Source organism: Pseudophryne corroboree, chromosome 4 (genome assembly GCF_028390025.1).
Source record: "Pseudophryne corroboree isolate aPseCor3 chromosome 4, aPseCor3.hap2, whole genome shotgun sequence".
NCBI classification, from domain to species: domain Eukaryota; kingdom Metazoa; phylum Chordata; class Amphibia; order Anura; family Myobatrachidae; genus Pseudophryne; species Pseudophryne corroboree.
Window position 1 is genome coordinate 204,162,254 of NC_086447.1, and position 13,901 is coordinate 204,176,154.

Below are 13,901 nucleotides of genomic sequence, written 5' to 3' on the forward strand. Positions count from 1 at the left end.
TTTCTTAGATTGTGAGGGAACATAAGGCAAAAAATTAGCTGCCGTAGCTGTGGAGACGAGGTCCGAGAGGCCCTCTCCAAACAAATCCTCACTCTTGTAAGGCAAAAACTCCATATGCCTCTTTGAGTCGGCATCCCCCGTCCACTGTCTGGTCCATAAGACTCGCCTAGCAGAAATGGACATAGCGTTTATTCTGGAACCCAGTAAACTAATGTCTCTTTGAGCATCCCTCATATATAAGACAGCATCTTTTATATGCCCTAGGGTCATTAAAATGGTATCCTTATCAAGGGTCTCAATATCCGCTGATAAAGAATCTGTCCATGCTGCTACAGCACTACAAACCCAGGCCGACGCAATAGCCGGTCAGAGTAACGTACCAGAATGTGAGTAAATGGACTTCAAGGTAGCCTCCTGCTTGCGGTCAGCAGGATCCTTGAGGGTAGCCGTATCTTGGGACGGGAGCGCTATCTTTTTTGATAAGCGTGTCAAAGCTTTGTCTACCCTAGGGGATGATTTCCACCGCACTCTGTCCTGTGACGGGAAAGGATACGCTGTTAGAATCCTTTTGGGAATCTGCAGTTTTTTGTCTGCAGTTTCCCATGCTTTTTCGCATAATTCGTTCAGTTCATGTGAAGAGGGAAAGGTGACCTCAGGTTTCTTTCCCTTATACATGTGTACCCTCGTGTCAGGAACAGGGGGTTCCTCAGTAATATGCAAAACATCTTTAATTGCGATAATCATATATCGAATACATTTAGCTACCCTTGGCTGCAATTTTGCATCATCGTAGTCAACACTGGAGTCTGGATCCGTGTCGGTATCGGTGTCAACTATTTGGGATAGTGGGCGCTTCTGAGACCCCGAAGGTCCCGGCGACATAGGGACAGACATGGGTTGACTCCCTGACTGTACCCCTAGCTTCAGCTTTGTCTAATCTTTTGTGCAATAAATTAACATTAGCACTTAAAACATTCCACATATCCATCCAGTCAGATGTCAGCGCTGCCGACGGAGACCTAATATTCATACACTCCCCCTCCTCCTCAGGTGAGCCTTCAACCTCAGACATGTCGACACACGCGTACCAACACACCACACACACACAGGGAGGCTCTTTTCTGAAGACGGGTTCCCCACCAGGCCCTTTGGAGAGACAGAGAGAGAGTATGCCAGCACACACCCCAGCGCTATATGACCCAGGAAAAAACACAGAATGTTTACCCAGTAGCGCTTATGTATAATGTATATGCGCCAATTATGTGGCCCCCCCCTCTACTTTAAAACCCTCTTTCACCGTTAAGCAGGGGAGAGTACGGGGAGCTTCCGCTCAGCGGTGCTGTGGAGAAAAAATGGCGCTGGTGAGTGCTGAGGGAGAAGCCCCGCCCCCTCGGCGGCGGGCTTCTGTCCCGCTCAAATTTACAAACAACATGGCGGGGGCTCTTTTTATACATGTACAGTGCCCAGCTGTACATGTATATATGTGCATTTGCCACCTGAGGTGTTTATTGCTGCCCAGGGCACTCCCCCTGCGCCCTTACAGTGACCGGAGTGTGTGAGGTGAATGGGAGCAATGGCGCACTGCTTCACTGCTGTGCGTTACCTCTTATGAAGATCATTTCTTCTGCCGCCTCTAAAGTCTTTTCCTCACATACTCACCCGGCTTAATTCTTCCGGCTCTGCGAGGACGACAGCGGCGCGGCTATGGGACGGACGGCGAGGGTGAGACCTGAGTACCGATCCCTCTGGAGCTAATGGTGTCCAGTAGCCTAAGAAACAGCCCTGAAACTCAGAAGTGGGTCTGGTTCTCTCTCCTCAGTCCCTCGATGCAGGGAGTCTGTTGCCAGCAGGCTCCCTTAAAAATATAAAAACCTAACAAAAATGCTTTCTTTTACAGGAAACTTAGGAGAGCTCCCTGAAAGCACCCAGTGTCCACTGGGCACAGTATCAAACTGAGGTCTGGAGGAGGGGCATAGAGGGAGGAGCCAGTGCACACCAAGATCCAAAGTCTTTCTTGGAGTGCTCATGTCTGCTGCGGAGCCCGTCTATCCCCATGGTCCTTACGGAGTCCCAACATCCTCTAGGACGTTAGAGAAAACATTTTACATCTGAAACAGTGCAGTACTGGTAGGAAATAGCACTGGTATATGAACTCTAAATGCCCTTACATATTCCTCCTCCAAATTCAGCAAATGATCAATGGCTTCATCCACATCTTCCGGTTTGCCCATCAGAGTCACACAGTTAGGGTCAGCAGCTCCACTCTGTGGAAAGCGAATATCCACCTAAAAGAAAAAAAAATATATGTTTTTGTCCAGTTTACTTGATGTAGTGAAACAATCAAGCTTTTATTTACATGTGCATTGATAGTTTGTACCAAGCCACACTAATCTCCTTAGCCTATGAAAGGGAAAGCACCTGTCACCATAGACTGCAGTAAGCAGAGGACTTCAATTAGGCTTGGTCTATACGCTGTTTGCTCTCTAGGAGACTAGCAAGCCAATTAAACAAGCCCAGGCTACAAAATGCTGATTCACAGCGGAACACAGGTGTTGCGCTCTACGCCGATGCCAGATTATCTGGAATCTGCAGAAGGTCCATTCTGCACATACGCAGAACAGGCCTTGCACAGCTGTATTGAGTTCCCCACTGCCCAACAGGCAGCGGCGTTGAGGGGGTAAGGAGAAGGCAGAGGGGTGGCTTCGTTCATAGAAACTGTGGCATGTCACCACGCAGACTTACTGGCCTCACAGCCTGCACTTTTGTTGGCTAGCTGAGCAAGCCGAGGATCAGCTGGCTTTCTGTGGAGATCAAGACCATTGGATCCCAGCTTGCAACGTCTGTCACGGGGCTGAAGGCGCAGTTACATGCAGGAAGCTTCTCTTCCGAGACATCTCCTGCATGACCCTCCTAGAGATCAGACAAGTTCAATGCTGCTTGCCTGTGGCACTGAACACAAGCTATTTCTGAATTAGTCCTTTAGTGCAAGATTTAGCCTTGTAAATCAGTGGTTCTCAACCTCGGTCCTCAAGTACCCCCAACAGTTCGTGTTTTCCAGGTCTTCTCACAGGATTGCAAGTGAAATAACTAGCTCCACCTGTGGGTGTTTAATGTGTCAGTGAGTAATGAATAGACCTGTTCAACTGCTAGATGACCTGGAAAACATGAACTGTTGGGGGTACTTGAGGACCGAAGTTGAGAACCACTGTCGTAAATTATTGCTGCTTTAAATAAAAAGGGGGCTGAAGCAAACAAAGTAGCACACCTCAAGCAACTAAGGCTATTACTTTCAACCTGTTTTTCCTCTAAAAAGATTTAAGTCTGCATTCGGGATAACTGTAAAGTATTATCCATTATTAATTAGAATACGCATAAATATTCTTTATAAGACTAAGAAAGGATGGTAAGAGGCCACCTACACCCATGTGTGCCTGTTACATGAGGATTCTGATTCCTCATCTTGGGGCAGGGATTCCAAGCCACAGTCCTCAAAGTACACTCAGTCCAGGTTCTCGGGATACTTGAACACAGGCGAGTACCTGTACTTAGTACCTTTGTTATTTTGATTTCACCATCTGTGCTCAAGCACTGCTATAGCTAAAACCTTGACTGTTAGTGCCACTTGAAGTCCACTGTCGGAAAACACTGCTTTAGGGGAATAGTCTTTCATATTTAGACGAACATGTGCAAATAAATCTAGTGACAGCGCATACCTTGAATTCATCCATGATCTTGCGTATGGCTTTGCCTCTGGCCCCAATGATGCGGGCATGGACACGATGGTCTAGGGTAATGTCCTCAGACACCATCTGCTCCAGGTCTCCAACTATGTGCATTATTGCCTCTTTAGCAGACTCTGTGTTTCGCTCATAGCCTGTGATAGTGATCTGATCCTGAAGACAGATTTGTTGCATTAGAATGTGAATATTATAATTATAGACATATCCATTTAATATCTGGTTCTACACATTAACCCATCTATTGTAAAGGTTCCTTTCCACAGTTCTTTAGAACTCGTTAATCGCACCCTTACCAAATGGTGGCACCCTGTCTAAATTCTAAATGTTGTTAAAAGCTGAAGGTTTCCATGACCAGCAAAAGAAACACACAGAGCAATCAAATACTGCACCTGATTTTCATCATTCTTGTCTGGGAACTGAATGTTGACATCATGTTCAGTACGGATCTGGCTGATGACTGCACCCTTGCGACCAATGATTTTAGGGTGAAATTTAGGGTCCACGGCAATAACTAGCTTAAAGCTTCGCAGAGCCTGAAAGAAAGAACATACTTCAAAATCTAGAGGACCTCATACTGAAAATTAGGGGGAGGGGGGCGAGAGACACTAACATTTTGCTCTATCAATTGGAATTGTATATGCTACACCAGTCTCTAAATTCTGCCATCATTACAATCCAGGTGTTAAGGATATCTATGATTGAGCCCATAGGGTTAAGTCAAATTGACCGAGGTAAAACCTGGACTGTAATGGCTACACAATAAACCTATCCCACAGTATTATGGCCTCCTGACTTCTTTCCCAATATCTTTACAGTTAGTCTAGGAGGGAAATTAGGATACCAGGAAACAATAAGATTTTACTCACCGGTAAATCTATTTCTCGTAGTCCGTAGTGGATGCTGGGGACTCCGTAAGGACCATGGGGAATAGACGGGCTCCGCAGGAGACTGGGCACTCTAAGAAAGAATTAGTACTACTGGTGTGCACTGGCTCCTCCCTCTATGCCCCTGCTCCAGACCTCCGTTAAGGAAACTGTGCCCGGAAGAGCTGACATTACAAGGAAAGGATTTTGGAATCCAGGGTAAGACTCATACCAGCCACACCGTATAACTTGTGATAAACTTACCCAGTCAACAGTATGAACAAAAACAGAGCATCAAACAATGGATGCCAACATAACATAACCCTTTATTAAGCAATAACTATATACACGTATTGCAGAAAGTCCGCACTTGGGACGGGCGCCCAGCATCCACTATGGACTACGAGAAATAGATTTACCGGCGAGTAAAATCTTATTTTCTCTATCGTCCTAGTGGATGCTGGGGTTCCTGAAAGGACCATGGGGAATAGCGGCTCCGCAGGAGACAGGGCACAAAAAGTAAAGCTTTAGGATCAGGTGGTGTGCACTGGCTCCTCCCCCTATGACCCTCCTCCAACCCAGTTAGATTTTGTGCCCGGCCGAGAAGGGTGCAATCTAGGTGGCTCTCCTAAAGAGCTGCTTAGGAAAGTTTAGCTTAGGTTTTTTATTTTACAGTGAGTCCTGCTGGCAACAGGATCACTGCAACGAGGGACTTAGGGGAGAAGAAGTGAACTCACCTGCGTGCAGGATGGATTGGCTTCTTGGCTACTGGACATCAGCTCCAGAGGGACGATCACAGGTACAGCCTGGATGGTCACCGGAGCCTTGCCGCCGGCCCCCTTGCAGATGCTGAAGTAAGAAGAGGTCCAGAATCGGCGGCAGAAGACTCCTCAGTCTTCTAAAGGTAGCGCACAGCACTGCAGCTGTGCGCCATTTTCCTCTCAGCACACTTCACACGGCAGTCACTGAGGGTGCTGGGAGGGGGGCGCCCTGGGAGGCAAATGAATACCTATTTTGGCTAAAAATACCTCACATATAGCCTCCGGAGGCTATATGGAGATATTTAACCCCTGCCAGAATCCGTTAAGAGCGGGAGACGAGGCCGCCGAAAAAGGGGCGGGGCCTATCTCCTCAGCACACAGCGCCATTTTCCCTCACAGAAAGGCTGGAGGGAAGGCTCCCAGGCTCTCCCCTGCACTGCACTACAGAAACAGGGTTAAAACAGAGAGGGGGGGCACTAATTTGGCGATATGCTTATATATATATATATTAAGATGCTATAAGGGAAAACACTTATATAAGGTTGTCCCTATATAATTATAGCGTTTTTGGTGTGTGCTGGCAAACTCTCCCTCTGTCTCTCCAAAGGGCTAGTGGGTCCTGTCCTCTATCAGAGCATTCCCTGTGTGTGTGCTGTGTGTCGGTACGTGTGTGTCGACAGGTAGGAGGACGATGTTGGTGAGGAGGCGGAGCAATTGCCTGTAATGGTGATGTCACTCTCTAGGGAGTCGACACCGGAATGGATGGCTTATTCAGGAAATTACGTGATAATGTCAACACGCTGCAAGGTCGGTTGACGACATGAGACGGCCGACAAACAATTAGTACGGTCCAGACGTCTCAAAAACACCGTCAAGGGTTTTTAAAACGCCCGTTTACTTTAGTCGGTCGACACAGACACAGACAGGGACACTGAATCCAGTGTCGACGGTGAATAAACAAACGTATTCCTTATTAGGGCCACACGTTAAAGGCAATGAAGGAGGTGTTACGTATTTCTGATACTACAAGTACCACAAAAGAGGGTATTATGTGGGATGTGAAAAAACTACCATAGTTTTTCCTGAATCAGATAAATTAAATAAAGTGTGTGATGATGCGTGGGTTCCCCCCGATAGAAAATTATGGGCGGTATACCCTTTCCCGCCAGAAGTTAGGGCGCGTTGGGAAACACCCCTTAAGGTGGATAAGGCGCTCACACGCTTATCAAAACAAGTGGCGGTACAGTCTATAGATAGGGCCGTCCTCAAGGACCAGCTGACCAGGCTGGAAAATATAATAAAAAGTATATACACACATACTGGTGTTATACTGCGGCCAGCGATCGCCTCAGCCTGGATGTGCAGAGCTAGGGTGGCTTGGTCGGATTCCCTGACTAAAAATATTGATACCCTTGACAGGGACAGTATTTTATTGACTATAGAGCATTTCTATATATGCGAGATGCACAGAGGGATATTTGCACTCTGGCATCATGAATAAACGCGATGTCCATAACTGCCAGAAGATGTTATGGACACGACAGTGGTCAGGTGATGCAGATTCCAAACGGCACAGTATGGCCGTATAAAGGAAGAGGACTTGTTTGGGGTCGGTCCATCGGACCTGGTGGTCACGGCAACTGCTGGAAAATCCACCGTTTTTTACCCTAAGTCACATCTCTGCAGAAAAAGACACCGTCTTTTCAGCCTCAGTCCTCTCGTCCCTATAAGATCATATCTGCCCAGGGATAGAGGAAAGGGAAGAAGACTGCAACAGGCAGCCTATTCCCAGGAACAGAAGCGTTCCACCGCGTCTGACAAGTTCTCAGCATGGCGCTGAGACCGTACAGGACCCCTGGATCCTACAAGTAGTATCCCGGGGGTACAGATGGGAATGTCGAGACGTTTCCCCTTCGCAGGCTCCTGAAGTCTGCTTTACCAAGTCTCCCTCCGACAAGGAGGTAGTATGGGAAAAAAATTCACAAGCTGTATTCCCAGCAGGTGACAATTAAATTACCCCTCCTACTACAGAAAAGGGGTATTATTCCACACTATATTGTGGTACTGAAGCCAGAAGGCTAGGTGAGACTTATTCTAAAAATTTTTTTTTGAACACTTACAAAGGTTCAAATTAAGATGAAGTCACTCAGAGCAGTGATAACGAACCAGGAAGAAGGGGACTATATAGTGTCCCGGGACATCAGGGATGCTTACCTCTATGTCCCAAATTTGCCCTTCTCACTAAGGGTACCTCAGGTTCGTGGTGCAGAACTGTCACTATCAGTTTCAGACGCTGCCGTTTGGATTGTCCACGGCACCCCGGGGTCTTTACCAAGGTAATGGCCGAATTGATGATTCTTCTTCGAAGAAAAGGCGTCTAAATTATCCCTTACTTGGACGATCTCCTGATAGGGGCATAGTCCAGGGAACAGTTGGAGGTCGGAGTAGCACTATCTCGGATACTGCTACAATCAGCACGGGTGGATTCTAAATATTCCAAAATCGCAGCTGATCCCGACGACACGTCTGCTGTGCCTAGGGATGATTCTGGACACAGTCCAGAAAAAGGTGTTTCTCCCGGAAGAGAAAGCCAGGGAGTTATCCGAGCAAGTCAGGAACCTCCTAAAAACAGTGCATCATTGCACAAGGGTCCTGGTAAAAATGGTGGCTTCCTACGAAGCAATTCCATTCGGCAGATTTCACGTAAGAACTTTTCAGTGGGATCTGCTGGACAAATGGTCCGGATCGCATCTTCAGATGCATCAGCGGATAACCCAATATCCAAGGACAAGGGTGTCTCTCCTGTGGTGGTTATAGAGTGCTCATCTTCTAGAGGGCCGCAGATTCGGCATTCAGGATTGGATGCTGGTAACCACGGAGCCCAGCCTGAGAGGCTGGGGAGCAGTCACACAAGGGAAAAATTTCCAGGGAGTGTGATCAAGTATGGAGACTTTTCTCCACATAAATATACTGGAGCTAAGGGTAAATTTATAATGCTCTAAGCTTAGCAAGACCTCTGCTTCAAGGTCAGCCGGTATTGATCCAGTGGGAAAAACATCACGGCAGTCGCCCACGTAAACAGACAGGGCGACACAAGAAGCAGGAGGGCAATGGCAGAAACTGCAAGGACTTTTCGCTGGGCGGAAAATCATGTGATAACACTGTCAGCAGTTTTTCATCCCGGGAATGGAAACTGGGAAGCAGACTTCCTCAGCACGACCTCCACCCGGGAGAGTGGAAACTTCATTGAGAAGTTTTTTCCACATGATTGTAAACCGTTGGAAAATACCAAAGGTGGACATGATGGCGTCCCGTCTGAACAAAAAACGGGACAGGTATTGCGCCAGGTCAAGAGACCCTCAGGCAATAGATGTGGACGTTCTGGTAACACCGTGGGTGTACCAGTCGGTGTATGTGTTCCCTCCTCTGCTTCTCATACCTAAGGTGCTGAGAATTATAAGACGTAGAGGAGTAAGAACTATACTCATGGCTCCGGATTGGCCAAGGAGGCCTTGGTACCCGGAACTTCAAGAGATGCTTACAGAGGTCTTATGGCCTCTGCCGCTAAGAAGGGACTTGCTTCAGCAAGTACCATGTCTGTTCCAAGACTTACCGCAGCTGCGTTTGTCGGCATGGAGATGGAAAGCCGGATCCTAAGGGAAAAAAGGCATTCCGGAAGAGGTCATTCCTACCCTGGTCAAAGCCAGAAAGGAGGTGACCGCACAACATTATCACCACGTGTGGCGAAAATATGTTGCGTGGTGTGAGGCCAGGAAGGCCCCTCAAAGAAATTTCAACTCGGTCGTTTCCTGCATTTCCTGCAAACAGGAGTGTCTATGGGCCTCAAATTGGGGTCCATTAAGGTTCAAATTCGGCCCTGTAAATTTTCTTCCAGAAAGAATTGGCTTCAGTTCCTGAAGTCCAGAAGTTTGTCAAGGGAGTATTGCATATACAAAACCCTTTTTTGTGCCTCCAGTGGCACTGTGGGATCTCAACGTAGTTCTGGGATTCCTCAAATCACATTGGTTTAAAACCAGTCAAATATGTGGATTTGAAGCATCTCACATAAAAAGTGACCATGCTCTTGGCCCTGGCCTGGACCAGGCGAGTGTCAAATTGGTGGTTTTTTCTCAAAAAAGCCCATATCTGTTCGTCCATTCGGACAGGGCAGAGCTGCGGACTCGTCCCCAGTTCTCTCCCTAAGGTGGTGTCAGTGTTTCACCTGAACCAGCTTATTGTGGTGCCTTGCACCTACTAGGGACTTGGAGGACTCCAAGTTGCTAGAAGTTGTCAGGGCCCTGAAAATATGTTCCAGGACAGCTGGAGTCAGAAAATCTGACTCGCTGTTTATACTGTATGCACCCAACAAGTTGGGTGCGCCTGCTTCTAAGCAGTCGATTGCTCGTTGGATTTGTAACACAATTCAACTTGCACATTCTGAGGCAGGCCTGCCACAGTCTAAATCGGTTAAGGCCCATTCCACAAGGAAGGTGGGCTCATCTTGGGCGGCTGCCCGAGAGGTCTCGGCATTACAACTCTGCCGAGCAGCTACGTGGTCAGGGGAGAACACGTTTGTAAATTTCTACAAATTTGATATCCTGGCAAAAGAGGACCTGGAGTTCTCTCATTCGGTGCTGCAGAGTCATCCGCACTCTCCCGCCCGTTTGGGAGCTTTGGTATAATCCCCATGGTCCTTTCAGGAACCCCAGCATCCACTAGGACGATAGAGAAAATAAGAATTTACTTACCGATAATTCTATTTCTCGGAGTCCGTAGTGGATGCTGGGCGCCCATCCCAAGTGCGGATTATCTGCAATACTTGTACATAGTTACAAAAATCGGGTTATTATTGTTGTGAGCCATCTTTTCAGAGGCTCCGCTGTTATCATACTGTTAACTGGGTTTAGATCACAAGTTGTACGGTGTGATTGGTGTGGCTGGTATGAGTCTTACCCGGGATTCAAAATTCCTCCCTTATTGTGTACGCTCGTCCGGGCACAGTACCTAACTGGCTTGGAGGAGGGTCATAGGGGGAGGAGCCAGTGCACACCACCTGATCCTAAAGCTTTACTTTTTGTGCCCTGTCTCCTGCGGAGCCGCTATTCCCCATGGTCCTTTCAGGAACCCCAGCATCCACTACGGACTCCGAGAAATAGAATTATCGGTAAGTAAATTCTTATTTTCTCCAACATCCTAGTGGATGCTGGGGACTCCGTAAGGACCATGGGTATTATACCAAAGCTCCCAAACGGGCGGGAGAGTGCGGATGACTCTGCAGCACCGAATGGGCAAACACAAGGTCCTCCTCAGCCAGGGTATCAAACTTGTAGAACTTAGCAAAGGTGTTTGAACCCGACCAAGTAGCTGCTCGGCAAAGCTGTAATGCAGAGACCCCTCGGGCAGCCGCCCAAGAAGAGCCCACTTTCCTTGTGGAATGGGCTTTCACCGATTTTGGATGCAGCAATCCAGCCGCAGAATGAGCCTGCTGAATCGTGTTACAGATCCAGCGAGCAATAGTTTTCTTTGAAGCAGTAGCACCCAGCTTGTTGGATGCATACAGGATAAATAGCGAGTCAGTTTTCCTGACTCCAGCCGTCCTGGCTACATAGATCTTCAAAGCCCTGACTACATCAAGCAACTTGGAATCCTCCAAGTCACGAGTAGCCGCAGGCACCACAATAGGTTGGTTCAAATGAAGAGATGACACCACCTTCGGCAAAAATTGCGGACGAGTCCGTAATTCTGCCCTGTCCTGTCAAAGTCAGAAAAATATCACTCTGCACGTTGCCATATATTCACCTCATGCGCGTGCCTGCTGCACGTGCACATTCTCTCCCGTGCGTGCGGATACTCGCAGCCGCGTGATGGCGCCTCGGCCATGCGCTCGAGCGCGTGGTATGTGCATTTACGGTAGAGTTTGTGTGCGTCTAGCGGGCGACTCAATCGTTAGATAATAAATCCATATAGCATGTTTTATAGATAATGTTCCCCTTAGTAATAATTGTAAGTTTGTTTAATGTGACTTGTTCACGGACTTGGGAATCCCTCTTTGTATGGTACGAACGGTCAGACAGGGTTTGAACAGTTGTGTCTGGTACCTAACTGAAGAGTATTTTAATAGCAACAATCCGGTGCTGGTTAGGTAAAGATTAATCGCTCCTGCGTATAGTTATGGCCATTAGTAGATTCTGGACATTTCATATATTTGCGATTCATTATTCATGCGGCGGGAATCCGGAGATTCCCACCCACCTGAGTTGTTTGAAATAGTCACAGCCCACCTGTTCAAACTAACCTATGACCTTTTGATATGATGCGAGGAGACATTCCTGTGTCCAATGAACAATGAGATTGTAGGTCCCTTTGTAGTATACTGTACTCAGTGTATATAAGATCAGCCAGCCTGAACAGCTCCCCCACTCTCCACAAACGGTTTTCAGATTGATTAACTCGGAGATGGTACCAGGCTGCGCTGCGATCGTTCCCAGTGTGTGTAAGTAATTCTCTGATTATCTCGCTCTTTGTTTGTATTGGCCACATTCTCTCTCTCTCTCTGTTTAGTTTAAGATTGTAACATTATTGTATATTTCTGTCTAGATATTCTGTTAGAATTATATGTTAGTATGTAGTGTATGACTTGTAACTGTTTTACCCCTTTTTCGATATAACTAAAAGCTTGTTAGTAAAGGTGTTGGATCCTTAGTACGGTATTTTGTGTTCATTACATTGCAGAGGGTAATAGGAGCGTCTCGATCGCTCAAATAGCTTTAGTGTTATACAAGGTTAAGCAGCGTTATATCGCTACAGTGTTTCAGTACAAGGTTTACAGTATAAGAATACCCTGTGCGTTACATTCAAGGTTTACTGATTGTCATCTTGTGAGCGTCTGCGCCGCTCGTGATCGAGCGTCCGCTACGCTGATAGCGTAGCATTACGGTTGTCGCTCGCCTATAGCGTGCTCGACACCATGCATTAAGCTGTGAGCGAGCGTGCCACATGTGCATCTCGATCACGGCCTAGCGTATGCTACGCTAAATACGTACCCTTACGGTACCCCATACGCCAATTGCGTACTGTGTCTCTTACCCATTATTGTGAAGTTATAAGGTAATCTAAATCAGCATTATCAATTGGCGGCTCGTCCGTCCTCCACATATCCGCACTAGCTAAAGCAAACGTTATCTGTCAGCAAGGGCGGGAAGGCAGTATCCCTTCGTATCGGGATACAGGAGTGCTGACTAAATAAGCGTCTGTTTCGCTAGATTGAAGGAGTGCTGGTGGGATCCGGAACCGGAGGTAAGAACAATACGCTAGTGTTTTTTTAAAAAACTGTTTATTTCTGTTTTGCGTACACACGCACACAACTGTATCTCTTTTCATTTGTGTATTTTCACATATCACCTTCCTGTTTGCCATTTCACAATTGATAACGTGCTAAGAGTTGTTGCTATTGGTAGTTAAAAGTTAATATTAATACGTAAGGAAGTAATTTGTAAAACACGCACACGGCTTGCCTAAAATACAAGGAAGTTCTGTGTGGTGTTCAGTAGATGATTACAATAAAAGGTCATTTACATTGATAAACGTGTTAGTCGTGTTACTGTGGACATACCTGGCTTGCGTACACGTGTCTCTAACAAGGGGCAGAACGAGTGTACGCGACGCAAGGGTCGACGCAAGGAGCGTATATTACGCAACGGAGCGTCTGGGTACGCCCACATAATACAAATCACACGATAGTATTATTTTAAATAGGCAAAAAGGAGGTAACGCGATAATAGCGCAAGTCAATTTCAGTGTCCAAAATTTTAAGCTAATAGATCCTTCTCTAATTTGCAACTCATCTGGACTGAACTGTGTTACTGAATGAAAGGGATTTCTGCGCAGAAACGAAAGTAAAGTGTATATGAGGTGAAAGAGTGTGTGTGTGTATATATATATATATATATATATATATATATATATATATATATATATATATATATATATATATATATATATATATATATATATTTCTAAAAAAATTTTGGGGTTGAACCAAAGGAAATCGAGTTCTCGTGAAGGTACATACGTGTAAGTGACTGCATGGTGGCTTGGGAGGCATCCCTTGTTAAACATTAAAAAAGAGCATTAGAGTATAGCAGACCAGGAGGTCTACTGTAGCACAGACCAGGAGGTCCAGACAGACCAGGAGGTCCAGGTACAGCAGACTAAGAAGTCCGCTATAGATAAAGAGTAGCACAACACCAGAAAGGGTTGGTGCGATACCCATATAGGCCATTAAGCTCAGGCTGATGGAATTCGCAGCCACAATTTTCGATTCCACTGGTCGCTCCGCACATAAGATTAGTTGCTTATGTGCAGAACGATTGTACCGCACGTAATTGTGTGCAATAGTTAGTAACTTGACCAAGTACCATTTGCGTACGCTAGAGGGGTCATAAACGCTATTTGTACATTCTAACGTGATTTGTGTAATATTTTTTTTTATTTTAAGGGAAGTTCGCTAGTCACTTGGGAACTATCCAACAACCAAT

At 46.5% G+C, this 13,901-nt stretch overlaps 1 protein-coding gene across 2 annotated transcripts in view; it reads right to left on the reverse strand.

The window, feature by feature from the left end:
* The window catches only part of HDLBP (high density lipoprotein binding protein), a 124,642-nt gene that overhangs the window by 17,803 nt on the left and 92,938 nt on the right, over positions 1-13,901 (reverse strand). For both annotated transcript variants that reach the window (XM_063915813.1, XM_063915812.1), the window contains exons 24-26: positions 4,130-4,273; positions 3,714-3,893; positions 2,169-2,285 (exon numbers count right to left, since the gene is read on the reverse strand). In XM_063915813.1, coding sequence (XP_063771883.1) covers positions 2,169-2,285; positions 3,714-3,893; positions 4,130-4,273 — 441 coding nt within the window. The remainder of the gene's footprint in view (positions 1-2,168; positions 2,286-3,713; positions 3,894-4,129; positions 4,274-13,901) is intronic.